The sequence below is a fragment of the Chelonia mydas genome, chromosome 2 (genome assembly GCF_015237465.2).
Source record: "Chelonia mydas isolate rCheMyd1 chromosome 2, rCheMyd1.pri.v2, whole genome shotgun sequence".
Classification (NCBI taxonomy): Eukaryota; Metazoa; Chordata; order Testudines; family Cheloniidae; genus Chelonia; species Chelonia mydas.
Window position 1 is genome coordinate 2,661,046 of NC_057850.1, and position 25,823 is coordinate 2,686,868.

General features: G+C 59.5%; 1 protein-coding gene across 1 annotated transcript in view; it reads right to left on the bottom strand.

Moving 5' to 3' along the window:
• Positions 1-4,334: 4,334 nt before the first annotated feature.
• Positions 4,335-25,823, bottom strand: part of DGAT1 (diacylglycerol O-acyltransferase 1) — a 28,355-nt gene continuing 6,866 nt past the window's right edge. The window contains exons 2-17 of the mRNA XM_037891811.2: positions 22,540-22,627; positions 18,091-18,131; positions 15,075-15,160; positions 13,745-13,797; positions 12,529-12,634; positions 12,078-12,197; positions 11,560-11,634; positions 10,915-11,018; positions 10,206-10,244; positions 9,502-9,543; positions 8,895-8,939; positions 8,512-8,624; positions 7,280-7,345; positions 6,769-6,856; positions 6,177-6,239; positions 4,335-5,764 (exon numbers count right to left, since the gene is read on the bottom strand). Coding sequence (XP_037747739.1) covers positions 5,618-5,764; positions 6,177-6,239; positions 6,769-6,856; positions 7,280-7,345; positions 8,512-8,624; positions 8,895-8,939; positions 9,502-9,543; positions 10,206-10,244; positions 10,915-11,018; positions 11,560-11,634; positions 12,078-12,197; positions 12,529-12,634; positions 13,745-13,797; positions 15,075-15,160; positions 18,091-18,131; positions 22,540-22,627 — 1,276 coding nt within the window. The 3' untranslated portion in view covers positions 4,335-5,617. The remainder of the gene's footprint in view (positions 5,765-6,176; positions 6,240-6,768; positions 6,857-7,279; positions 7,346-8,511; positions 8,625-8,894; positions 8,940-9,501; positions 9,544-10,205; positions 10,245-10,914; positions 11,019-11,559; positions 11,635-12,077; positions 12,198-12,528; positions 12,635-13,744; positions 13,798-15,074; positions 15,161-18,090; positions 18,132-22,539; positions 22,628-25,823) is intronic.

Consider the following 25,823-nt stretch of genomic DNA (forward strand, 5'->3'; position numbering starts at 1 on the left):
AAAAAAAGCATTGAGTACATTAGCTTTCTCCACATCCTGTCACTAGGTTGCCTCCCTCGTTCAGTAAGGGGCCCACACTTTCCTTGACTTTCTTCTTGTTGCTAACATACCTGTAGAAACCCTTCTTGTTACCCTTCCCATCCCTTGCTAGCTGAAACTTCAACTGTGCTTTGGCCTTCCTGATTTCATCCCTGCATGCTCGAGCAATATTTTTATACCTGGCCTTAGCCATCTGTCCAAGTTTCCACTTCTTGTAAGCTTCCTTTTTGTATCTAAGCTCACCCAAGATTTCTCTACTGAGCCAAGCTGGTCGCCTGCCATATTTGCTGTTCTTTCTGCACACCACTCATACTAGCCTCCCCGGGGATCCTGCCCATCAGTTCCCCGAGGGAGTCAAAGTCTGCTTCTCTGAACTCCAGGGTCTGTATGCTGCTGCTCTCCTTTCTTCCTTTTGTGAGGATCCTGAACTCGACCATCTCATGGTCACTGCTGCCCAGGTTGCCACCTGCTTCTACTTCCCCTACCAATTCTTCCCGGTTTGTGAGCAGCAGGTCAAGAGGAGCATGGGCCCTAGGTGGTTCCTCCAGCACTTGCACCAGAAAGTTGTCCCCAACACTCTCCAAAAGCTACCTGGATTATCTGTGCACTGCTGCATTGCTCTCCCAAGGGATGTCAGGGTGATTTAAGTCCCCCATGAGAGCCAGGGCCTGTGACCTGGAATGGAGGATAAGCATTTGCTCAGAAGCCAGATGCAGCACTCCTGCTTCATAGAATAGCAGGGTTGGAAGGGACCTCAGGAGGTCATCTAGTCCAAGCCCCTGCTCAAAGCAGGACCAATCCCCCACTAAAAATCATCCCAGCCAGGGCTTTGTCAAGCCTGACCTTAAAAACTTCTAAGGAAGGAGATTCCACCACCTCCCTAGGTAACGCATTCCAGTGTTTCACCACCCTCCTAGTGAAAAAGTTTTTCCTAATATCCAACCTAAACCTCCCCCACTGCAACTTGAGACCATTACTCCTTGTTCTGTCATCTGCTACCACTGAGAATAGTCTAGATCCATCCTCTTTGGAACCACCTCTCAGGTAGTTGAAAGCAGCTATCAAATCCCCCCTCATTCTTCTCTTCCGCAGACTAAACAATCCCAGTTCCCTCAGCCTCTCCTCATAAGTCATGTGTTCCAGACCCCTAATCATTTTTGTTGCCCTTCGCTGGACTCTCTCCAATTTTTCCACATCCTTCTTGTAGTGTGGGGCCCAAAACTGGACACAGTACTCCAGATGAGGCCTCACCAATGTCGAATAGAGGGGAACGATCACATCCCTCGAGCTGCTGGCAATGCCCCTACTTATACATCCCAAAATGCCATTGGCCTTCTTGGCAACAAGGGCACACTGCTGACTCATATCCAGCTTCTCGTCCACTGTCACCCCTAGGTCGTTTTCTGCAGAACTGCTGCCTAGCCATTCGGTCCCTAGTCTGTAGCGGTGCATTGGATTCTTCCGTCCTAAGTGCAGGACTCTGCACTTGTCCTTGTTGAACCCAATCAGATTTCTTTTGGCCCAATCCTCCAGTTTGTCTAGGTCCCTCTGTATCCTATCCCTACCCTTCAGCGTATCTACCTCTCCTCCCAGTTTAGTGTCATCTGCAAACTTGCTGAGGGTGCAATCCACACCATCCTCCAGATCATTAATGAAGATATTGAACAAAACCGGCCCCAGGACCGACCCCTGGGGCACTCCACTTGACACCGGCTGCCAACTAGACATGGAGCCATTGATCACTACCCGTTGATCCCGACAATCTAGCCACCTTTCTATCCACCTTATAGTCCATTCATCCAGCCCATACTTCTTTAACTTGCTGACAAGAATACTGTGGGAGACCGTGTCAAAAGCTTTGCTAAAGTCAAGGAACAATACATCCACTGCTTTCCCTTCGTCCACAGAACCAGTAATCTCATCATAGAAGGTGATTAGATTAGTCAGGCATGACCTTCCCTTGGTGAATCCATGCTGACTGTTCCTGATCACTTTCCTCTCGTGTAAGTGCTTCAGGATTGATTCTTTGAGGACCTGCTCCATGATTTTTCCGGGGACTGAGGTGAGGCTGACTGGCCTGTAGTTCCCTGGATCCTCCTCCTTCCCTTTTTTAAAGATGGGCACTACATTAGCCTTTTTCCAGTCGTCCGGGACCTCCCCCAATCGCCATGAGTTTTCAAAGATAATGGCCAGTGGCTCTGCAATCACAGCCGCCAACTCCTTTAGCACTCTCGGATGCAGCGCATCCGGCCCCATGGACTTGTGCTCGTCCAGCTTTTCTAAATAGTCCCGAACCACTTCTTTCTCCACAGAGGGCTGGTCACCTCCTCCCCATGCTGGGCTGCCCAGTGCAGTAGTCTGGGAGCTGACCTTGTTCGTGAAGACAGAGGCAAAAAAAGCATTGAGTACATTAGCTTTTTCCACATCCTCCATCACTAGGTTGCCTCCCTCATTCAGTAAGGGGCCCACACTTTCCTTGGCTTTCTTCTTGTTGCCAACATACCTGAAGAAACCTCTCTTGTTACTCTTGACATCTCTTGCTAGCTGCAGCTCCAGGTGCTATTTGGCCCTCCTGATTTCATTCCTACATGACCAGGGAAGAGTATAAAAATATTGCTCGGGCATTTGTCCAATCTTCCACTTCTTGTAATCTTCTTTATGTTTAAGATCAGCAAGGATTTCACTGTTAAGCCAAGCTGGTCGCCTGCCATATTTACTATTCTTTCGACACATCGGGATGGTTTGTCCCTGTAACCTCAATAAGGATTCTTTCAAATACAGCCAGCTCTCCTGGACTCCTTTCCCCCTCACGTTATTCCCCCAGGGGATCCTACCCATCAGTTCCATGAGGGAGTCGAAGTCTGCTTTCCTGAAGTCCAGGGTCCGAATTCTGCAGCTTACCTTTCTTCCCTGTGTCAGGATCCTGACCTCAACCAACTCATGGTCACTGCCTCCCAGGTTCCCCTCCACTTTATCTTACCCTACTAATTCTTCCCTGTTTGTGAGCAGCAGGTCAAGAAAAGCTCCCCCCCTAGTTGGCTACTCCAGCACTTGCACCAGGAAATTGTCCCCTACACTTTCCAAAAACTTCCTGGATTGTCTGTGCACCGCTGTATTGCTCTCCCAGCAGATATCAGGATGATTAAAGTCGCCCATGAGAACCAGGGCATGCGATCTAGTAGCTTCTGCGAGTTGCCGGAAGAAAGCCTCGTCCACCTCATCCCCCTGGTCCGGTGGTCTATAGCAGACTCCCACCACGACATCACCCTTGGTGCTCACACTTCTAAACTTAATCCAGAGACTCTCAGGTTTTTCTGCAGTTTCATACCGGAGCTCTGAGCAGTCATACTGCTCCCTTACATACAGTGCAAGTCCCCCACCTTTTCTGCCCTGTCTGTCCTTCCTGAACAGTTTATATCCATCCATGACAGTGCTCCAGTCATGTGAGTTATCCCACCACGTCTCTGTTATTCCAATCACATCCTAATTCCTTGGCTGTGCCAGGACTTCCAGTTCTCCCTGCTTGTTTCCCAGGCTTCTTGCATTTGCATACAGGCACTTGAGATAACTCGCTGTTTGTCCTGCTTTCTTAGTATGAGGCAGGAGCCCTCCCCTTTCCTGCTCTCCTGCTCGTGCTTCCTCCCGGTATCCCGCTTTCCCACTTACCTCAGGGCTTTGGTCTCCTTCCCCCGGTGAACCTAGTTTAAAGCCCTCCTCACTAGGTTAGCCAGCCTGCTGGCAAAGATGTTTCTCCTGCTGGTCATTGCCGTGGAGGAAGTCTGGGCTGGCAGGGATCTTTAGCCATGGCAGCACAAGCCGGAGGCCTGTGGTTGAAGGGGCTGCCTTAGCCATGGGATCTTCTCCCTTCCTCCAGGCAGATGGAGCTAGAGACATTATGTGAGCTGTGTCTGCAACGCACCACTCGAGCGGGGACCAGGGGGCTCTGGCTGATCAGATCCAGGGGTTAAATTATGTTTGTATTTACTACACTGAATGAAAATGCGGCCTCGGTGCAGAGCTGCACCAGTTCCCTCTTGCTACCCTGCCGTGGCCCAGCAGCGACTCCACTGTATCCGCACTTAGCTGTGACATGGAGGCAGACTGAACTAGCGAGAGCGGCCATGTGCCTGCACTGTCCCAGCTCTGTGGGGAGGAGACAGCTGCTACTACAGGGGGAGGGAAGCAGCTGGGGCCTTCCCTGAGAAAAGCCCATCTCCATGGCAGGCACCAAGCCTGGTCACTTGAGCTAAGCTGCCTCCCTTCCTCCCACCCCCAGCAAAAAGGCCATGGGACCGTTTTGGAAAAGATGCTTTATTCACGGTTTGGCAGATACAGACGAAGTGTCAGAAGTTGCTAGGGCGGGCAAGTTTTTTGGAGACGGGGTAGCGCACACAGTACTATGGCCCCTGCATGGACAGGTCATGGCCCCCTGAAGGGGACATTCAACACAAATCCAGATTGCATCTGCCATCTCAGAGTCACACCCCCAGACAGCACAGCCATGGAGGGCCATGCAGCCACCTGGGAGGCTTCACCTAGCACTTGGAGTGCTTGAGGACGGACTATGGCGGCCTCCAAGAGGAGCCCAAGTGGAACCCGTGCACAGTACAGAAACCAGAGGCAACTGTCATGACTCCCCTACACAGGGAGCTTCACACAAGAGCAGGCAGCTCCTGGTTCACCTTGGCTGAAGTGGGAAGTACTGGTGCATGCCTGAGGAGCCCAGTGCCATCTGCTGGTCCTGCAGCCAGGGGCTAGCCCAAGGGAGAGGCTGGTACCATGAAGGATTCCCAGGAGGGCTGCAGGATCAGTGTGAGGGAGAGACCCTTCAGCGAGAGCTGCCTTTTAAAGAGGAGGCAGCCAGAGCGTCTGGACATGGGACGGAATGGGAACAAAATTTGAGACTTCAGTGAAAGTCCTTTTAAAGTGCCCTAAACATGGCAGCTCCCAGCTGGCTGGCTGCCTCTCTGCACCGGTCAGAGCAAAGGAGCCACCACATTAAAGCTCTGACACCCTACATGGAGGCCCAGCCCTTGCTGCTGGCCAGCTCCAAGGGACGAGGCGGCAGGTACCCATCTCCTACTGCCAAGACTGAGGGAACAGTCCAGAGGCGGCCAGTGCAGAAGCACGTTCTGAAGGCTCAGCTAGCCAAGCTCTCCAGAGGGCCTCAGAAGATGTTGGTGCTGCCTTGGGCAGGCCCTAAACTCTGCCCTGAACACCCTGTTAAAGGAGCCTGGGAAATGCCCTCTCAACAATCTGATCCTGAGCGTTAACACCAGCGATAAGAGAGAAGGGGCCAGTGGCACCTGGAGGGCCCTTCCTCCTCTCTGGTGCTTCTCACTGGAGGATATTGCATTGATCCAACATTCAATTCACAAAAACAGTCATCCCCATTGATTACACCCCCATATAAAAAGACAAGGCAGCTTCCTCAGACAGTGACCTCTCCGCACACGTGCTGGTGTTACAGTCGGTCCCAGCGGCTTCCGGAGAGCAGCAGGAAGTGGGGGGTTCTGACCCCTGGTCGGCTCCTTGCCAACCACCGGAAGGAGAGGGAGGAACAGGGAGTCCACATGCATTACTGGCTGCCTTCATAGTTGAGCACGTAATAGTCGTGAACGTACATCAGGACGGCTATCGGCTGCCCGATGATCAGGGAGATCCATACGGCTGCGTTCCCATAGTTGCCTCTGAGGAACCTTCCCACAAGCCAGGCCAGCGGGATCTGGGGGGAGGAGCAGTCAGTCAGAGCTTGGACCCCAAGCCTCAGAGACAGTCTGTCACAACCCGAGTAAGTGGGCAGAACAGAGCACAAATACCATGTGAGGGGAGGTTTTAAAACAAATAAACCAGACAGGCCCCATTATATGGCCCATGGGTCCAAAGGTGGTGGTGGGTGCCAGAGCACTGGGAAGGAGCCACTGAATGAGGCAGCTACAGAAGACACATGGATGTTGTCAACTGCCTTGAGCCAACAGATTTACACTAGGCAGGTGTCTCCGTACGGTTCCATGTGGTTCGGTGCAGTGGAGAAGGCCCCTGGGCATGAGCTGTTTTCCAGCATGCCAGAATGGAGATTCCCTTGAAGGATCAGAAAAACAAGGAGGCAGGTGACCTCCCTACCTCCCAGGTCTTACCTGAGCCATCATCCCCATGAATGCCCACAGCCGGAACATCTTCAGGGGCACGCTCACCAAGTACTGGAGGAGAGACGATTCTGCATCAGCGCCACGCATGGCCCCAAGCCCCACAAGGTGAGGAGCTGCTACTGCTCACCCTCCAGGATCCACCCCCACAGCTAGGGGTGGGGAGGGATGGTTGAGCCTGCTACCCACAGTCCACCTGCCCCGTGTCCTCCCTTGCCCAGGATGGGGACCCAACTCAGCCCAGGAGATGTGGAAGCTAGGGCACTGCTCTAGCCTAGAACCAGCTGCCCAGAACGAGACCCCTGGAAGCAGTCCCCCTGGGGACAGCGCTGAGCGGAGTTTGCCTTGTCTGCAGCCCTCCCTCTCCTCCCGCTGACACCACGCAGAGTGAGGGGCGGTTGCACCGAGGGCTCGCCCTGTGGCTGGTTGTCCCGCTGAGGGCGGGCTGGTGGGAAGGCTGCTGTTTGAGTTTTACCCTCCCCCCGGTCAGGCCATGAGTGTTCCTTTTATGCAACTCTTGAAACCGACAGCCGACGCGAAGAGTCCCCTCCCTCCCACGTAGGGAGCAAGCCAGGGTGCCAACCTCGTGGAAGAAAGCCGATGCCAGGAACACTGCAGTCTGGGCGGTCCACTTGCTGACCCCCCTCTTGATCATTGGTTTGTAGAAGTGCCTAGAACACAAGAGCAGGAGTTACCGTGTGGGCACGGCGGCCCTGCAGGGCTGGGAGCAGAGCAGTCGGGAAAGCCCAGGTTAGCAGCACCCGATGATTGAGTTTTGGGAGCATCTCCCCGCCCTGTGAGAACAAGGAACTAGGTTCTTGGAGCTGCCCCTTTCCAGGAGCGTCCTCACACGCTGATCAGCCCTGCAGCTGGCCTGCCGACTGGCCCAGCAGGAGCCTGCTGCTGCCGGGCCCAGCTCAGGGTGTTCTCTAGTCGGCTTTTATCCACTGAGCGATTAGCTCACAGGGCCTCACCTCCGTCCCGGGTGGGCCGCGACAGGGCAGCCAGATCAGCACATGCAGCCGGGGGCAGCCACACCGCGCCCCCAGCAGAGTGGGCTGGGAGGCCCTCACTGAGCCCCTGGGGAGCTGTACCTGAGACACCACTTGTGGACCGGTATGTTCCAGTTCTGCCAGAAATACGTCACGGACTCGGAGTTCCTGGGGGAGAGAACCGGCATCAGCAGCATGCCAGCCGTGGGCACGCCGGAGACCTGGGAACAGCACAACCCCGCTGCTCCCGACAGCCAGTCAGCTCCCGACAGCCTGTCATACGCCGTCAGGGCGGGGACTGTCACTACGTCAGCACCGTGGGGCCATGGAGGACTTCCCAGCAGGAGGCCCAGCAGCTGGGGCAGGTGAGTTTTCACAGGCCCCCCCACTCCCCTCTGCCCCCAGCTAGCCCCGAGGCGGGCTTTGGTCGAGAGCCCAGCTGCGCAGACCTTGCAGGCGTCTGTTCACAGCTGCGGACGGGTTCGGGAAGTGCATTTAACAGCAGCCCCGTCCCGGGAGACCCGGCTGAGGGAACGGCACCCCCTGCTGCCTGGCCAGTCATGTTCAGCCAGACGAGGGGAAGGGGCAGAGGGACCCCAAGTACAACCCTGATTGTCAGCTGCCGCTCAGACTAACACCCGCAGGGTTTGTCCAGCAGCTCCCATGCGCCTGGCTTCCCAGGCAGGTCTGGCTGCAGTGCGGGCAGGGGGTCCCCTGGCAGGGACGACATGGTCTGCTGGGGTCAGACTGACCCTGAGTGACCCCCCATGACTGGGCTGTGGCCTCCAGCAGGATCTCAAACCACCATCCCCCAGGGAGCCAGGCTATGACCACAGAGCCCTCATGCTTCAGGAGGAACTGGTCAACGGCACGAGGAGGCAGCTGGAGGTGGTTCCCCCCCAACTTTCTTTGAGGTATTCAGCACGGACCATTGAGATGGGACGGTATCTCTTCCAGCCCAGGAGCTCCCCTTCCCTGCAGCACCCGCGCATGCTCCTTGGAGGGCTCCCAGCCCAGCAGGAAGGCACTGGAAGTGTTGTTAGCCTCTTCCCAGGCTCAGGGGACTCAAGGGGGTGGGTAGCTGGACAGGGGCTACACAGTGAAACCACATGGCTTCTCTACATAGCTACATGCTTTAACCAGTCCCGCCTCCCATCAGGGACGAGACAGCAGCTAGCGTCTTCTGCCACCAGCTCCCTGCAGCTGGCCACAGTGGCAAGTTGAGTCCAAGGAGATTCCCACCCCCCTCACAGGGGATACGGGCCTGGGGCCAGCTGCCTGGAGCAAAGCAACAGCTCCCCCATCATGGGCCCCCCGAATGGGTCACTGCTCACCACCAGTCCCTGTAGAACTCCCGGTCGCCAAACCGCATCACTTCAGCCAGGACGTTCAGGGAGGAATGGAAGAACCAGTAAAAGAAGATGAGCCAGATTAAATGATTGGGGACCTGCCCAGAGAAAGGAACAGACTGAACAGACCAAGCACGTGCCCTTGGCGGACACAAAGAATCAGCTCATACCAGAGGCATTCCAGGGAATTCCCTGCTAGAGAGCTGAGCCAGCCGCCCCTTGGCATTGCTGCCAGCCACTGCCCACGAGAGGCCAGGGGACAAAAGAGCAGGTTCTCCTGAGCCAGACCACGCTGGGAGCCGGTTTCAGGAAGGCTCCCAGGTCCCCAGCCCCGGAGGTATGAGGCGAATTCTAGCGGCAGTACTCACAGCCAGCTTCAGGAGGCGCTCTATGATTCGCGAGTAGTCCATATCCTGAAAGGAGAGCTCCGCATCAGTCCCAGCTGGCCAGGACAAGCGGGCAGGGGGCGGAGAAGAGGCTGGTTTCAGGACCCCACCTGCTCCCTCCCAGATACAGGCGCCCACAGCCTGGTTCTGTCAGGGGCGAGGCCTGTTTAGGCACCAGGCTGGTGGGAAGGGATGGGGTCCCTGCTGGCCTGTCGCAAGCCTCAGTGCACCCACAGCAAAGGAGGCATGCAGCCTCCGTGGGGCATGCCACAGGTCAGCCAGTGCACGGGCCACCAGCCGGGAGAGGGGCCTTCAAGCCCGGCCGGCTGAGGCCACCGCACAGCCGGCTGTACAGCATGAAGCTTCTCCACAGAGCTCTGAGGTGCTGCCCCTTGTGGGGCCCCACGTGAGCCTGGCTGTGGCCAGGAACCCCAGGGGGGAGATGGCCGCCTCCGGCCCACCGAGGGGTCATTCCCACAGCCCCGCAGGAGAGGAGAGATGCACAACAGGGATCTTGCAGGAGTCGAGGAGCTGCGGGGAGGGAGTCAGTAGCCCGGACCGGACAGTGAAAGGGAGGCAGGTCACTCACCCGGAAAGGTTTCATCGAGTTCTGGATCGTGGGGACCATCCACTGAAAGCAGAAGTTTAGCTCTAGACAGTCAGGCTGCTCCCCCCCGAGCACCGAGCCCTCAAGCCTGCCCCTCACCCCAAGCTCCGGGACATCCCGCACTGTCAGCTGTGGTCACTACCTGCTTGGTAAGTCACCCACCAGACAGCGCCTGTCCCTACCCCTGTTCAGCCCCTCTGCTTGGCTGATCCCAGCCTGCCCCACGGCACGCTCACCCGAAGTCCCACATGCCGCCGGGGCCTATCTCCGACTTCGTTACTCTGAAACTGGCCACAGATGCTCATCAGGGAGCTTGTGTCTGCCCTTCTTTCCTAAGGGATCCCCCACACCGCACCGGACACCAGCATCTGCTCAGTTCTTAATGAGTCCGTTCCCTGTGACGGTCACATGGTGCAGCGTCTGCGTGCTTCGACTCAGCCAGGAGAGCGCAGCCTCCAGCCCCTCTGCACCAGCCCCTCGGCACCGTGTGCTGCGTCAGCCACAGGCTACGCCCGCCTGGCAATGGCAGGCGGCCGCGGGCTCCTGGCTACCACCTCACCTCCACCAATTTAAGCTATTCCTGTGCTTGGAGACAGCCTAGAGGCCCCTGACGTGCCCCCTCCCACCAAGAGCTACACAGGGAATGGTCTCTGCTGCCCCAGGAGAGGAAAGCTCCAGCCACGTACCTGCTGTATCAGCCCCACCAGCAGCTGGATAAAGAAGAGCTAGAGACAAAGGCAGCAGTGGTGAGATCAGCCAGGCCCCCTCCCCTGCACAGCACAGGCCCATGCAGGATGCCTGGCCGGTCAGACGCTGGAGGGATCTGGCAGACAGGCCCATGAGGCATATGGGCCCCTCAGTGCCCACCCCACCGAACTGGCACCAGGCCACACTGGTCTGAGTCTACCCCCTGCCGCCCGTGTCCCAGCATGGCAGCACCCAGGCCACGCCAGGAACCTGCTCCGGGAGATGGGCGTCCTGGAGCAACGCCGGGTTTGTTGAGTCCGCTGAGCTAGAGGGGTGTGTCCTTCCCCGAAGCACGAAGGCCGTCCGCCCCGCAGCAGGCATGCTGCTGCCTACCAGCTAGGACAACGGGGTGTTTACAGCCACAGGCATTCCCTGCCCACCCCCAGGGCCTGGTCAGGAGACCCCTGCTGAGGCCAGCCTTGGACCCTCCTCAGCCCACCCTCCAGAGCTGAGTCAGTGCTGTGGGAGCAGCCACCTGCTGCCAGCCCTCCGATCGGCCAGCTCTGTCCTGCTCTCCTAAGGAGAGCAGGGGCTGGGCCGGCCACAATCTGCACCTGCCGAGCCAGGGGGACTGTCACTGGCCCAGCGCTCCGAGCAGGACGCGGCGCCCCCCCATCCAGGCCGGAGCTGGGCCCGAGGCTGCCTTACCATCTCGAAGAGCCTGCGGAGCAGGAAGCGCTTGCGTATCCGGGGCGAGCGAGGGAAGTCCAACTCGTAGCAGAGCGTGGGAGCAAACAGGAAGTAGTACATGTCTGAAACAGACCAGCAGCGTCACACCGGGGACAGGCCCGGCGCCCCCGCAGAGAGTCACTGAGGTTCTCAACAAGCAGCATGGACACCACCTGCCCAGAGCAACCACGGGCGAGGTGGGCACAAGGGGTCAGCAAGCTCCTGGGACAGCTCTATGGAGCAGGGCCACTGCCTTCAGGGACGCCCAGGCACTAAACCCTCAGCAGGGCTCTCCCAGCAGGTGAGGGAAGGCTGGCTGCGGATAGGGGCGAGCAGCCGGTCAACTGGGTCACTGTCCCACTGTGGCAGAGATGGGAGGTGACTCGTTAGCCCTGTTCTCCCCAGCCTGAATTGGCCTCCTGTGCTCCCAAGACGGAGATCTGGGCCCAGTTCCATGCAGCCATCAGTGCCCATGGCCAGCTGGCACGCCCTGGGATTTCAGCAGGGTCTTACTGAAAGTGCCCTTGCTCTGGGAGAGAATTGAGAAGCCCAGGTGTGTTAGGCAAGAAACACCTCCCAGCCTAATGTCCCCACACTGCAGGCCAGGAGCTCAGGGCCACTTACCTTTATAGGTCAGGTTAGCTGGATAGTACACCCCGCTCTGCGCCACCTCCCCATTGGCTTTCTTCGGCCCAGAAGCTGGAAGATGAGAGAAGAGCCATTAGCCTGAAGGCCAGGCAGCTGGCACCAGGGCTGCGCTTGGGACTCGCCAGCCCCACGCCCTGAGGAGGGCAGTCACACGGGAGGGAGCAGAGACCCCCATGCCGAGATGGCAGTCGCACTCAGGCAAAGCCAGCCGCAGCACCAATCTCTGCAGAGCCATTTGTGGCCAGGTCTGTTCCCCTTCCTGGAACGGGCAAGCCCCGCGCTCGTGCATCGTGACAGAGAGACCTGGCGGTGAAGCCCGAGAGGGAGTCTTCACTAGCGTGCAATATAACCCTCCCGGCAAAGCAGAAGCCTCAGCAGCATTCCCGGCACTGGGGAACAGCTGCATGCCCCCACCGCTCCAGTCACGCGGGGTAGCATAGCTCACAGCGTCAGCCACCGGCCCACCACCTGTGCCTCCCACAACCGGAGCTCACCTGAGCGCACACGCCCAGCCTTTGCCCGGCCCCGGGCTCGGCACCACTTGTTCACATCCCGGAAGGAGAAAAGCTTGAGGAAGAGGATGGTGTAGATGGACAGAGCGAACACTGCACCGACTGGGGAGAGACAAGGCCAGGAGCGTGAGCGACCCGGGAGGCATTGCTGCAGGGATGGCGTTCCCCAGGCAACTCTCCGGCCCTGCCCAGCCCACCCCACCCTGGTTAGCGAGCGTCTAACATGGTGGAGGTGAGAGACCCGGGTCAGCCTGTCCCGAGGGGCCCCCAGCCTCAGAGTCCACCAGAGTCGAGGTCAGAGCAGGCTGCTGCTGACCCCGCTCCTGCCTGGCGAGTCCAGAGACCCCAGTATCCCAGGGGTCCCTGCAGTGCGAGCCCACATCTGAATGCAGCCAGCGCTGACCACCAGGGCCCAGGAGGGGCCACCACCTACCTGGAGTGATGGAGGAGACCATCAGAACCACCAGCGCTGGGAAACACAGGATGGTCAGGAGGTTGAATGCATGGAGGACCGTGCCGACTTTCTCCGAGAGGAAGCCCTGCGGGGAGCCAGGAGACCCATGAGGCCAGTACAACAGCCCCGCGTCCTCTGCCCTACCCCTCCTGTGTGGGGGCTGTGCCCCCCCCCATGACTGACCAGCTCTCCCCTTGGCTTGCCCCGGGGGCACGGCGCAGCCGGAGAAGGCAGCATGCACCCTCCGTCTGGTTGCTTTGCTGCAGGCCCCATTGTGGCTTCTGCCAGAGCTAGGTGCTGGGGCGGCCACCTGGGAACAGGAATCGCAGCAGCCGCTCCCTCCCTGGGACATGCCCCACGGCCCCTCAGACAGGCCAGGCCCAGAACGCGCTTGCAGCTTAATGCGCCCCACAGTGCTGCTGACCCCCTAGCGGCTGCGGCCCTGGGCACGCCGCTCTGGCAGCGGGGCTCAGGCTTTGAGAAGGAGAGGTGCCCTGGTTCGATTTCTGCTCCCAAAGATCCCCTGGGGAGAGGTACTCCGAGCAGGGCCCAGCACAGACCACGCACTGCTCCCCGGGCCTGTGGGCAGCTGCGCTGGGAGATGCTGACACAGCAGCTGCTGGAGACCAGGCCAGCCAAGTGAGATTCGGGCCAGGGAGTGGGGGCTTTGGGGCTGCAGCCTGAGGGCTCGTTCCACCTGTCAGGTTTAGCTTAACCCCTGCTCACTTCTCCCCAAGCTGCTCTCCCAGCCCCACAAGTAACAAGCATAAGGCTGCCACTGGATGCCCATAGGAGATGGAGCCAGGGCAGAGCATGGCACCAGTCAGTGCTCCACAGACACTTACTGGTTTCAGGACTGAGGAAATAGCAGGGCATCCCCTTCACCTGGTGCAAAGGCCAGTCCAGAGCCTCCCTCCCTCCCAAGCACTCCAGGGGATTCCCTAGGGGGCTCACTGGGCCCAGTTTGAGCCCCCCTAGTCTGGCCTGGCAGTGCCATGCCTGCAGCCTGGTGTCAGAGGACCAGTCTCAATCATCCTGCTCTTATCCTCAAGTCCCCTTCCACCCATGCATTTGCTTGGAGACTCCCATTTCCCCGGCCACAGGCTTGAGAGCAGCCCAGCAGCCGCAGCCACAGAGGATGTAACCCAAGTGTGACCTGTGCGTGGCCAAGACAGCCCAGGAGGAAGGGGCTCACCGCTGCCAGGCGTCTCTCCGTGTGCAGAGCAGCCAGCGCAAACACATTGGCCACTGTAAACAAAGAGACAGTTAGCACACCCAGTCCCGTCGCCCAGGGCGCTGGAGACCTCTGATCACTGCCAGGCAAGGGCCTGCTGCCAGCAGCCGGGCCCAGGGGCAGGAGGAGATGGCCCCGAGTTCCCAGCTCGGCTGTGAAGAGCTGGCGATACGCTGCGTCCAGCTCGGCTGCCTTGCTCCTTGCGGAGCCTCGGAGAGCAGGCTGAAGGATCAGCGCAGGGGAGCAGATAGGCAGCCGGTGCACAGGGTCAGGAAGGCTGACCCCGGCACGAGGGCAGCAGAGACTGGACAGGAGGCTCGGGGGAGCAGGAACGCACTGGGAGATGCTGTGAGAGAGGAGTTCACAGCGTCCCTGGAGTCCCACCGCCCCCAGAACAGGGGTCGTGGCTTGTCCGAGCGCTCAGCTCTGCTCTCGGGGCGGAGAAGAGGAGGGGGTTGAGCAAGGAGAGGGCAGAGGCTAGGAGCTGGCCCCCTGCATCGCTACTGCAGGCCGTGCTGGGGAGACCTCTTGCGCCCATCCTAGGCAACATTAGCTCCTTCTGGCTCAGGACCTTCCCTCGTGACAGCACTTGTGTCCCCGAAGGACCCCAGAGAGCACATGGGTGACCAGCCCAGCCCTGCCAGCTCGAGACAGGTGATTGACAGCTAGCGACGGACCGGGAATGAAGAGAAGGCCAATGCAGATGCCAGGAGCAGGTCCAAGATGGATGTGGTTAAAGCCAGACACCAGGCTGCCCCACACGAGCCAAGGATCGCACTCCCAGCGACGGGGCTTGCTGGCAGCATTTGTCCAAGATCAGCACCAAGAGGCAGGAGGAGGAGACCGTCTGCAAGGTCAGGTGGGTCAACCGCAGAGGGCCCAGCCCTCGGGTGAACGCTTGCAATGGAAGGTGGACAAATCCTTTGGACCCCCCCCCCGGCTAGTGCCCTGGGCAGGAGGGGAGGGGACAGGATCTGGGCACCGATTGCTCCGTGGGAGCAGCAGCTGGTGAATGAAGGGCAGGCCCGGGGCTCGAGCAGGCTCAGCTAGGAGGAGGGGCTTCCTCACGGGTTTGTCAGGCTGTGACCCCCCTGGGGAGCAAGAGCCCCAACACTGGTGATGCCGAGGGGCTGGACAGAGCCCTCAGTAGGGCCCAATCCTGCCCTGGCCTGTTGGGGATGGGCTGGGGGGTCCCGCGGGCCTGTCCCATCTCCAGACTGCTCAGGGAGGAGGCAGCCAGCTCCCATGGGGCCCATCTCAGCTCACTGGGCAGGGATTCTTGCAGACTCACCAATGACAAGGCACAAGGAGGGCCAGCTGTAGGGGTCCTTCAGGAACAGGGAGACCACTTGGATTGGATCCACCAATATACCGTATCTGTAAGAGAAACGTGTCTCAGGTGAGCAAGAGGGAAGCACTGGTCTGACGTGCTGCTCAGGGCTCTGGTGCCCGGGTGGCTTCAGTCCCCGCTGTGATCGAGCCCATGTGGAAGAGCTGCGTCTGGTTATGCCAGGAAGCTGTCAGCAGCAGGTCCCTGTATGGAGAGCGGTTCCACTCCTCCCACCAGCCACAGACATGGACCATTCAGCCCTGCCCGGCGTACAACGGGCAGGAGCAACGCACTGCCAGCATCCCCAGAACATCCTCCACCAGGACCTCTGCCCCAGGGCTCGTTCCCTCAACCACCTGTTCCCTCCAGGTGGCGGCCTCCAGCCATTGACAGGTTTCAGAGTAACAGCCGTGTTAGTCTGTATTCGCAAAAATGCATCCGATGCAGTGAGCTGTAGCTCACGAAAGCTCATGCTCAAATAAATTGGTTAGTCTCTAGGGTGCCACAAGTCCTCCTTTTCTTTCAGCCATTAACAGTTACTCGTTAGCACTCAGGAGCCTTTGGAAAGCATTGAGCCTTCGGGAAGAGATTAGTGAGAAGTCTGGGCATGGGAAGGGGCTCTCCCCTCTGCTCAGAGGGGCTGGCTTTTCTCCCAGGACTCCTCTTGGGTGTCAGGCCACCAGAACCCATCTCGGGGCTAGTCTGCAGTGGGCTCCCATACAGTCCTGATAGGCATGGGAACACTGAGCACTTTGCCAGGCCCAGCAACACCCAGAGGCTGTGGCCTTAGCTAGCCAGGCCCGGCCCAGTTCCAAAGCGGGAATCCAAGCCCGCACTCAGCCCGAGGGACTGGCCCAGCCCACGCAGCAGCTGGCTGTTAGTGACCCAGGATGAGAACTTACAGGCCCGAGTGGCGCTTGGGACCGTCCCAAGCTGCAGATGTAAGGAAAGCACCATGATGTATTGTCAGAGCTCCCAACTCCGGGGAGGGGGCAAGGGGCCTGGCCCTCCGACAGGTGAGAATGGGGAGCGGCTTTCAGAAGTTGCAGTACACGTTAGTACCACGTGGTGGCAGCCCTGCCCTTAGCATGTGCCTGGTGGCCCCGGCTAGTGCAGGGGCAGGCTCCCAAGCCCTGGGGCAGCAGACGGACGGGGCATTGGCAGGAGGGGACACTCCCTGGGCCCACGCCAGGTATCTGGGGGAACGTGGCCAGACCTCACTGCCCATGACCAGCACTACAGGGTCCAGGCCCTGGGGGCTGAAGGTCAAGTCTCCTCAAGCTCAGCACCCAGCAGGCTGGGTTAGTTGTGCAGCCCCACGCCTGCAGGGAGCAGGTCGCCCCTCGGGCATCAATACCAACAGGTGCCAGAGTAGAGCCACGCGCCTGCCTCCGCCGGGTCCCAGGGCAGGAGGAGGGCTGGCAAGCCAGCACGTGCTCCTAGGAGGCATGTAGACACTTGCCAACCCCTTGCCTGGCCTTGGTGCTTACCCGGGCACAGGAGTCGGGGCCCTTGGCCTGAGGCGGAGCTTAGCCAGGGCCGGGAGGCTGGGAGAAGGGTCCCATTGAGCAGGGTCACTGCTCGAGGCCCTGCCCTGAAAGCTTGGGCAGGACACACAGTGCTGTCTGGGCGCTCGAGCCAGCGCCGTTACAGCCGTGTGCACTGGGGCACCCAGAGATCGCTGCCGAGTGCGGAACGCACCCTGAGTACGGACCCTCTCCTCTAGGCCTTGGTACGGGGAGCTCCCAACTCCCCTCGGACCTTCCCACCTCGCTCCCAAGCCCCGTGGAGCGCGTAGGGGGACCAGCCACGTCACACTCAGGGCGGCTCTGCAGCAGCTCGCCAGGAGCTCTGGAGTCTGCACCCTTAGTGCAGGCAGGACCCCGTCAAGCACCATCCGCTGCTCCGGGCCACCCCAGAGCAAGGCCCCGCTCCGAGCCTGCGCTCCAGCTTCATTCCCACCCGGCGTCCAGAGCCGCTCCGGGGCAGTGTGCCCCATATGGCATGACTGGTCCGTCTGGTGTGCGGCTCAAGCAGGCAGGGAGAAGGGGTTTGACAGGACCCAGGGCACGGGGACTGATTTGTGGGGCACCTTTAGCTCGTGACAGAATCATAGAATCATAGAATCATAGAATATCAGGGTTGGAAGGGACCCCAGAAGGTCATCTAGTCCAACCCCCTGCTCAAAGCAGGACCAAGTCCCAGTTAAATCATCCCAGCCAGGGCTTTGTCAAGCCTGACCTTAAAAACCTCTAAGGAAGGAGATTCTACCACCTCCCTAGGTAACGCATTCCAGTGTTTCACCACCCTCTTAGTGAAAAGTTTTTCCTAATATCCAATCTAAACCTCCCCCATTGCAACTTGAGACCATTACTCCTCGTTCTGTCATCTGCTACCATTGAGAACAGTCTAGAGCCATCCTCTTTGGAACCCCCTTTCAGGTAGTTGAAAGCAGCTATCAAATCCCCCTCATTCTTCTCTTCTGCAGACTAAACAATCCCAGCTCCCTCAGCCTCTCCTCATAACTCATGTGCTCTAGACCCCTAATCATTTTTGTTGCCCTTCGCTGGACTCTTTCCAATTTATCCACATCCTTCTTGTAGTGTGGGGCCCAAAACTGGACACAGTACTCCAGATGAGGCCTCACCAGTGTCGAATAGAGGGGAACGATCACGTCCCTCGATCTGCTCGCTATGCCCCTACTTATACATCCCAAAATGCCATTGGCCTTCTTGGCAACAAGGGCACACTGCTGACTCATATCCAGCTTCTCGTCCACTGTCACCCCTAGGTCCTTGTGAGCTTGTGAGCAGCTGACTCAGCAGCCCCTGCTGCTCGTCCCATTGGTGATCGGGTCCCATCACGCTCTGCCGTGGGAGCGTGTGTGCAGCCCCTGCCCAGCCAGAGCACCCCCCGCCCAGCCAGAGCACCCCCCGCAGCCTGGCCCTGGTGCGGAGCAGGAGGGGTCAGCACTTACTTGATGAGGTTTTCTAGGAAGAGCCGGGCGTTGCTCAAGACCTGGAAGAGAAGGAGCCAGGGTTACTCGGGGAGTGACTGGAACTCGGAGCCTGAGCACGGCTCCGGAAGGAAAGGGGGAGGATTCCACACAGGGCTCGGCTCAGCAGACAGGGCCTCCAGTAGGCTCGGATCCAGACTCCCAGTGGCAGGCTGGGGAGGGGCACTGGGGGTTAGACCCTGTTACAGCCCTTCAGAGACTCACTCTCGAGAAGCATCCCCGAGCAGCCTGCTGCTCTCGACTGCGTTGGGCTCCCTGCTTCTCCCACCCTGCCCCCCAGAAGAGACAGGCCTTTGCCCCTGCAAGCTCAGTCGATGCCAGGCAGGACCTCAGCTGTCTGGCCACGGGTCTGTCCCTGGTGCCAATCAGGCCTCGCCAGTGCTGTAGAGTGCTGGGCCCTAGCTCCTTGGTAACAGGCCCGAATCCTTCAGTGGAGCCTCAGAGGCTGCTCCGCAGGGCACGGGGTCAGGCCCGAGGGAGCTCCACAATCCCCACTTACAGGGCAACAAGTTTAAGTAGCCAACAGGCCTCAGCGGGTCTCACTGCAAGCTTGGGGTGCAGCTATGCTGTGCCCAGCACAGCAGAGCCTGCCAGAATACGAGTCAAATCCTGCCCTGCCCCCTCGATGGAGAGCAGCAGAGCCCACACTGCAAGTCACAGACTTAAGTGACTGGCACCATTGCTGGGTCCATGGGGTGCAAACCAGGCCATCCATTGTTCTCCGGGGGGCAGGGACCTGCCCCCTCCAGCGGCTTGGGAGACAGGCCCAGTGTTTGCTGGCTTCCAGGCAGGCAGCTGAGCGAGATCAGAGCCCCAAGGGGAGATGTGGCCCCAGAGGCAGGTTGGGGCATTTGAGCCCTGTGGAACCTGGCTGCCCAATATTGAGCAGCAGCTTGGCCGGTTTGCCAGTGCCCAAGACACGGCACTTCAGCCAGAGCCTGCTCCAGGACGGTACCTACCCCAAGAGTTCAGGAAGTTTTGAGCAAGCGCATGTTTCTGCATATCCTACACTCGGGCAGGGTGGCTGGGCACCGTCATATGCGGCCGGGTTCCTCCCCAAAGGCACCAGAGTCCCCCCCTGCACAACTGGGAGTTCAGACTCTTCCCACACTTGCTCCCTGTTTGTTCTGACTTGGGAGAGGACAGCCACTTCCTACAGCCGACCTCAGAGCCACCCCCGAGCCCCTTCTGGCAGCCTGGCAGCCGGCCCAGGGAGCCTGCACTGCAGCTCATTGCCTGGAGAGGCTTCCTTGGCTCAGTCCTGACTGTTCGCTCGGCTCTGAGCTCTCCCGTGCTTCCTAACCGCACAGAGGTGCCCTGCTGGAGTCAGTCACTTGGCAGCTCCAAGTCAGGTTACGAATGCAGCTGCTCCAACCCCCTTCCAGCCCCACCCTGCTGCTGCTGCTCAAGTTTCAGCTCGGCACTCGCTCACACAGCCAAAGGTCACCAGGCTGTGAAGCAACAGGGACGGGCGCTGAGCCAGTAGCTTGAGGGCTGGTTACCGCAGCTGCTTGGGGAGCCACTGGGAACAAGCAGCCCTGGCACAAAGCACCCTGCTGTGGGTGAGCACCTACTGGCTAGGCACCAAGTTTCCTGCCCCAGGGCGCTTGTGAGGCAAGAAGGAGACAGGCAAACCCTGCAAGAGCTCGAGCCTCACTCCCCTTCACCAGGAGAGACCCCACAGTCTGTTCCACCTCCCCCCCCCACAACAGCTGGCTGTCAGGGGTCTCACAGGCCACACTCCCGTCACGGGATCAATACGGCTGCCCTGGCACATTCCAGGCCACAGGGCTGGGTGGTTGTACCCAGCCTCGCAGGGGTCAGTCAGGTCTAGGTGCAGCCCCCCAGACTGGGGCTGGGGAGAATCCCAGCATAGGCAGGGGTTTGCGTAGAAGGGGCTGGCCAGAAAGCCAGTCAGCTTCGTCCAGCACAGGGACATGGGTCTCTGGGGTCTGCCCCGGCCCTGCTTGGCTGGTCGGGTCTGGGGTGGGAAGCTACAGAACATGTTCTGTCCCCCACAGCCAGGAGACTTCACGTGCCTGAGGAACTGAGGGTTAACAGCCCCCACTGCTGGCCCTGCGCGGTCAGGAAGGCGTTTCTGTAACTGCTGCACGGTCACTTCCAGATCTGGCAAGAGCCTCTTCCCGCCTCCTGTTCCACGGTGTCCCAATCTAGACAGGCGTGCTTGTATTGACTTCTCGCCCTGTGATGCAAGGGCTACTGCTCGCACAGGACGTGAGTCATGAGCAAGATAAGGGGCCACAACATGTACTGCAGATCCCGGCTTCTCCGCACTCCCCAGTCCCCTTTGGAAAGGGTCAGATGCCTTCAGCCAGCAAGCGTTTCTTCTAGCAGCTCCTCAGGGGCTAGCAGGAGATCCCGTCTATGCAGCTGCCAGGCTAGTTCAGGCGCACGGTGGCGGGGATCGAAGTCCTGCTAGGCCACTGGGTGCAGTCATGGTCCTTGGATCCCAGCTGGGCCCAGGTTGAGTCAGAGGCCACTAGAGAAACCAGAGGCCCCGATGCAGGTGTCAGAGGCCATTGGCTGCCGGGGGAAGAGGGGCAGTCGGGTGCTGAAGCAGGTGTAGACAGTTGGGCCCATTATGGAGCCCAGGGCCGTTCTGCCAGGGAGGAGGAGGAGGAGATGCTGGGGCAGGGAGGGTGGCAGCAGGTCGGAGTGGAGTCAGACACGGAGCACTCACTCATTCACTGGGCCAGCAGGACATACAAGGCAGGGCCCCCTTCCCAGGGATGGGGCTGCCCTTGGGGCCTGACAGCTCTGCCACCGTACACAGCGACGGGGAGTTTGCCCCATGCCACGAGCGAGTGTGAATTCTATGACACTAGAGAACCATGTCTCTTCTGCTCCCTTTCCCAGGCAAATCAAATTAAACCCAGACTCCGGATTAACCAGGGCCCCAGTGCACCTGTCCTGGCTGCAGAGCTGCAGCCTGGGGGAAGGGGTGAAGGCCCTCACTTCCCCTGCCATGCTGTTTGCCTCAGCTGTGCTGCTCTGCCCAGGCCAGCCGCGCCCCTGCTAGTGTGCCAAGCCGGGATCCCACAGGCCTAAGCCCGGTGTTCACCAGCTCTGCTGGCCTTTGGCCCTTCTTGCACAAGGATCCACTGACCCATGTGATGCAAGAGTCTAAGGATTAAGCTGTGACTCCTTGCCAACATCGCTGGCTCCTGGCCCCAACGCCGCACCCACATGGAGCTAAACTGTAGTGGTGAGAGGTCCTTGGAGCTAGCTTTCCCCTATGGGCTAGGAGACGCAGCCCTGTCCAGCGCTCCTCTGGATGCTCCATTTCATTGGCTAGATTAGCCCTTGACTGGGCCCCCTCCAGGTCCTCCCACCCCATCCCCAAGCCCCGGGGCTGAGCCAATAGTCATGTGCCTGCCTCAGCACAGCTCCAGCCCTTGGCTCCAGTCACAGGGGCACCTTCAGTCCCAACACTCGACATGTGCACGGCCAGGGATGTGACCCCCAGGGGAGACCATGCGAGCTGAACCGTGTTGCAGACTTAAGCATTGTGCTTGTGTGGCAGCTTTGTGCGGGACGCCACGCAGCCGGCGTTCGGGGCCGTAGAGCCCCTACACGGACCGGGGGAGAGAACGTTCAAAGCAACGCGAGATTCCAGATAGTGTTCAGATGTGGCCCATGCACAGACCCAAGGCAGGATTGCACTGGCAGCTGTGTGTCAAACGCTTTCAGCATGGGTGGGTATTAACCCCCATTGTCCAGATCACCAAGTGGAGGCAGAGGGGATGGGGCTTTCCCAGCGCCCAGCAAATCAGTGGTGGAACGGAGACTAGAGCCTAGTGGGGCCTGATTTAGTCCCTCGCTCTAGTCACAAGAGCTTGTGATCTCCCATGAGGCCAGCCAGGAACAGCCAGTAACTTGAAGGCCTCAGCCGGACCTGCTGCGAGCTGTCACCTGTTCCTGACAGTCACACAACTCCCCGAACGAGCTCGGAAACCTGCCGGAGTGGGTCTGGGCGGCAGGAGACAACCTTCAGCTGCCGCACTGCTCCTCAGCACAGTCCCCTGCGTGCAGACAGGCTCCATCACTGCACTGCTGCCGATACCCACTTGGGTGCAATTTGGTCGAGAACTGCCCTGCGCCGAGGGCTGGGCTAGGCTGTTACAGGTGCAGTGCCTAGCTGGCTCGTGGCCAGCTGCTCTGCTCCGTGAAAGCAGGCTCTTGCACAAGACAGGGGAGCCACAGCCAGCCGGTATGTTTGGGCATTAGCACCCAGAGGAGCAGGTGCCAGAGAGCCAGGCTGGCCCCCAGGTGCCAAGCCAAGCCACCAGCCTTCAGCACTCTGGAGGAGTAACACCATGGCACAGTGGGGAGAAGCTGCCCCCCCCACCCCCCCACAGTGTGAACGGCCCAGATACGGCTCACACTCACCAGCATGACCACACACCAGTTCAGGATGCCTCGGTAGTTGCTGTACCCACTGGACGAGCTGAGCAGAGACTCCTGCGCCTTGTGACACCTGGAGGAAGAAGTCAGAGACCCTAGCAGATTATCTAAGTCCCAGTGACAGGCGAGGACCCCACCTTTCCCAAGGGAGCCCCTTCCCACTGCTGGCTCCAGCCCCCAGCAGCTGCAGGCATCCTTCAGCGTGTCACAGCACTCCAGCTTCCAACGCGGGCAAGCTACGTCCTCCTGGGACATCACCCTCCCATTCCCAATCCCCCAGGCCAACCCGTGACCACTACAGCTACTGCCCGTGTGCAGAGTGAGGGAGCTATTGCCCTCTCCTGGCATGGCCCAGCTGGTAAGGAGAGCTGGCCACCACATAGCCCTGCAGGCCACTGGAACCTGCCCCAGGGACCACAGAGCTAGTCACACCCATGGGGAGCTCCAGGAGCGGAGGACCAGGAAGCTAAAGGAATGGTCACAAGAGGTTTAGACTTTCCCGGGTCAGACTGAGGCCAGAAGAACCCACCAGGTATCTCGTGCGACCTGCACATTGGAGGCCACACGCTAACCCAACAGGTTGGAATCTGGACCACGCTGGGGCAGCCAGACAGCCGCCGTCTGACGACTGTCCTAGGACGGTTGGTGGGTCCCAGTTCAGTGGGCAGCGTCCACACCCTACTGGGGCAGTTGGCCACCTCAGCAGGACGGAACGGGCCCTGGGGGCTCGGAGGCAGTGCAGCAGGGCAGGTGCGGAGAACCTGGCACTGTTGCTGCTGTAGAGTTAGGGAACTGAAGCGTCCCGAGCTGTTGGGAATAACCTGAGCCCGGCACATCTAAGCCTGTCTGCACAGCAACGACACATGGACGGCTGGCCCATGCTGCCGGGGGTTTAACTGCAGCAGACGGCTGGGCTCGGGTTGGAGGCCTGGACTCCCAGTCCGGTGAGGTGGGAAGGTCCCTGAACTCGGGCGCCAGCCCAAGCCCGGAAGTCGATAGAGCAGTGAAACAGCCCCACAGCCTGAGCCCCATGAGCCCGAGTCAGCTGGCACGGCCCAGCCGCGGGTGGTTCTTTACTGTGTAGACAGCCCCACAGAGCCTCAAGCTGTGGGAGGAGAGTCTGGCTGACCACCAGCTCCTCCGGCGCCATGGGGCTCTCCTAGGAGTGACAGCTTTTTCAGGAGCTGCTCCGGAGAGCAGAACGAACTCCCCCGCAGGAGTTATGGGCCACCCCAAACCTCCCCACCTTCTGCTCTGGGTGCTGCTCAGGCCGACCTCTGCTGACATACACAGCAGCAGAGACATCAAAATCTCCACCTGAGCAAGACCGCGCACGGCATGCGCCGCTCCCCGGCAGACGGGAGCACACGCAGCAGGTCAGTCACCCCGCTCAGTACGCCGCGGGAAAGCGCTCAGCTACTCCACAGAGCCGCGCTCGCGCCGGTCGCTGCAGGAGTCGCCAGAGATCTGAGCAAGCAGCACAGCGGGGCGCCGTTTCCCGCGGGTTCGGGGTGGCCAGTCCCCTGCAATGGGGCAGCGACCCATGGCCAAGCACCTCACTCTCCCACCCCATACACAATCGGTCCCTTGCGTAACCCGCACAACGTCACCGACACCCAGAGATTAAGCAAGGAGTCTGTTACTTTAACATTAATCACAACCTCTTAAGCTACTGGGTTAAGCCTCTTGGCCAGCCTCAGGAGCCATTCACTGGGCTGGAGCGGGGAGGGGAGCGTGCCACTAGCCAATAGGAAGCAGGAGCAAGACCCTTCCCGCTCACTGGCTGTCAGCCTGCTCCGGACCACGGAGAGCCCCATCCACATCAGTGATGACTCGGGGATGCTTGTCCCCATCCCCTGCCCTGGGGACAGGCCAGCAGTCCGAGCCCTGCTTGGGCAGCAAGGCAGTGAGACAGAGCTCGCTATCCCCTCCCCTGGGAGCCCCATTCTACGTGCAAGCCCAGCCCTGGAGAGGAGTTTCACCAACAGTGTTAGTGAACCCCACGCACTGCTGCTAGTGCGGGCGCCACGTGGCAAACCGGGGCAGGTCTGCACCACCCAAGGGAGCTGCTGCAGGGACCAGGATACACGGCCACACGCAGCACAGGCCCTATGGGAGTACGGTGGTACCCAGTCCCAACGTGCCGCGGTCACGGCTCTAGGGAAGCAGCCAGACCCCTCCTCCAGGCTGCACATCAAACAGGTCCACGTAGCTGGAAGATGCCCAAGTGGTATCGTGCCGATTCCAGGCCTCCCAGCCCCAGGAGGTTGCAAGGCTTGTTTGAGTCGTGTGGACAGGGCGTAAGAGGCCCTGCTTTCTCAGGGGTGCAGTATTTAACGTGGGTAACAACTAGCTGAGCTGTAGCCTGTGGTGGGGGAATGGCCCCCTTTCCTCAGGGCAGGGGTGTGCCTGCCATGGGGCTGGCACTCTGGGCCTGCACAGCATAGGCCATGGGACTGGTCGGCAGAGCCAGGATTTCCGAAGCGTCCTGTATAGCGAGAGTCAGAGGTCAGACGAGAAGCAGCAGCTAGAGGCACTTGTGCTTGCACAAGGAATCCGACGGGGAGCCAGTGATTGCGCCTGCCCAGGGCACCCCAGTCTGCTGGAAATCCCGCTCACGGCATCTACCTGGCCAGGGGCAAGGGTTTTAAGATCAGCTGGGGCCAGAACTTGGCATCAGGTCTCTGCCCAAGCCAGATTGGCAGGGAACTGACTTCTGTATCACCTTACCTAAAAGTACTTGAGCTGGGATTATCCCCAGGATTAAGGCAGGGATATCCCACCGAGTTTCTCCACTGCTAAGGGCCCTGCTGAGCCTCTTACTAGGAGCGAGAGAGACGGACAAGGGAGAGTCTGCCGGCTGCTGGGAGTTCAGACTCCGATTTGTGTGGTTCCATCCGGCTCGCCCCTTTTCCTGGTCCAACACTCAGGAACTCTTCTGCGTTTGAACGCTACGCTGCGGCCTGCTCTCTCACCATCCAGGGCTCGGTGAAAGATGCACGCAGCCAGGCAGACAGCAGGCCCCTCTCTGCACTGGTAGAGCCAGATGAGGACTTGCCTTTCCATAACAGCCACATAGAGCCACCACTGCGGGTCTAGGACACAGCAGCGAGGAGCGGTAGCCAGTTTAGAGCCCTACAAGGTTTTTCCATTGAAATTAGACGTGGTTTGAACCAAATTTAGACACTCAACTTTCTCCCGCAATGGCAGGCTAACCCATGTGAGCAAGAGCCGGTAAAGGCTGCAGTGAGTGCAGGGAGGAGGGAAGA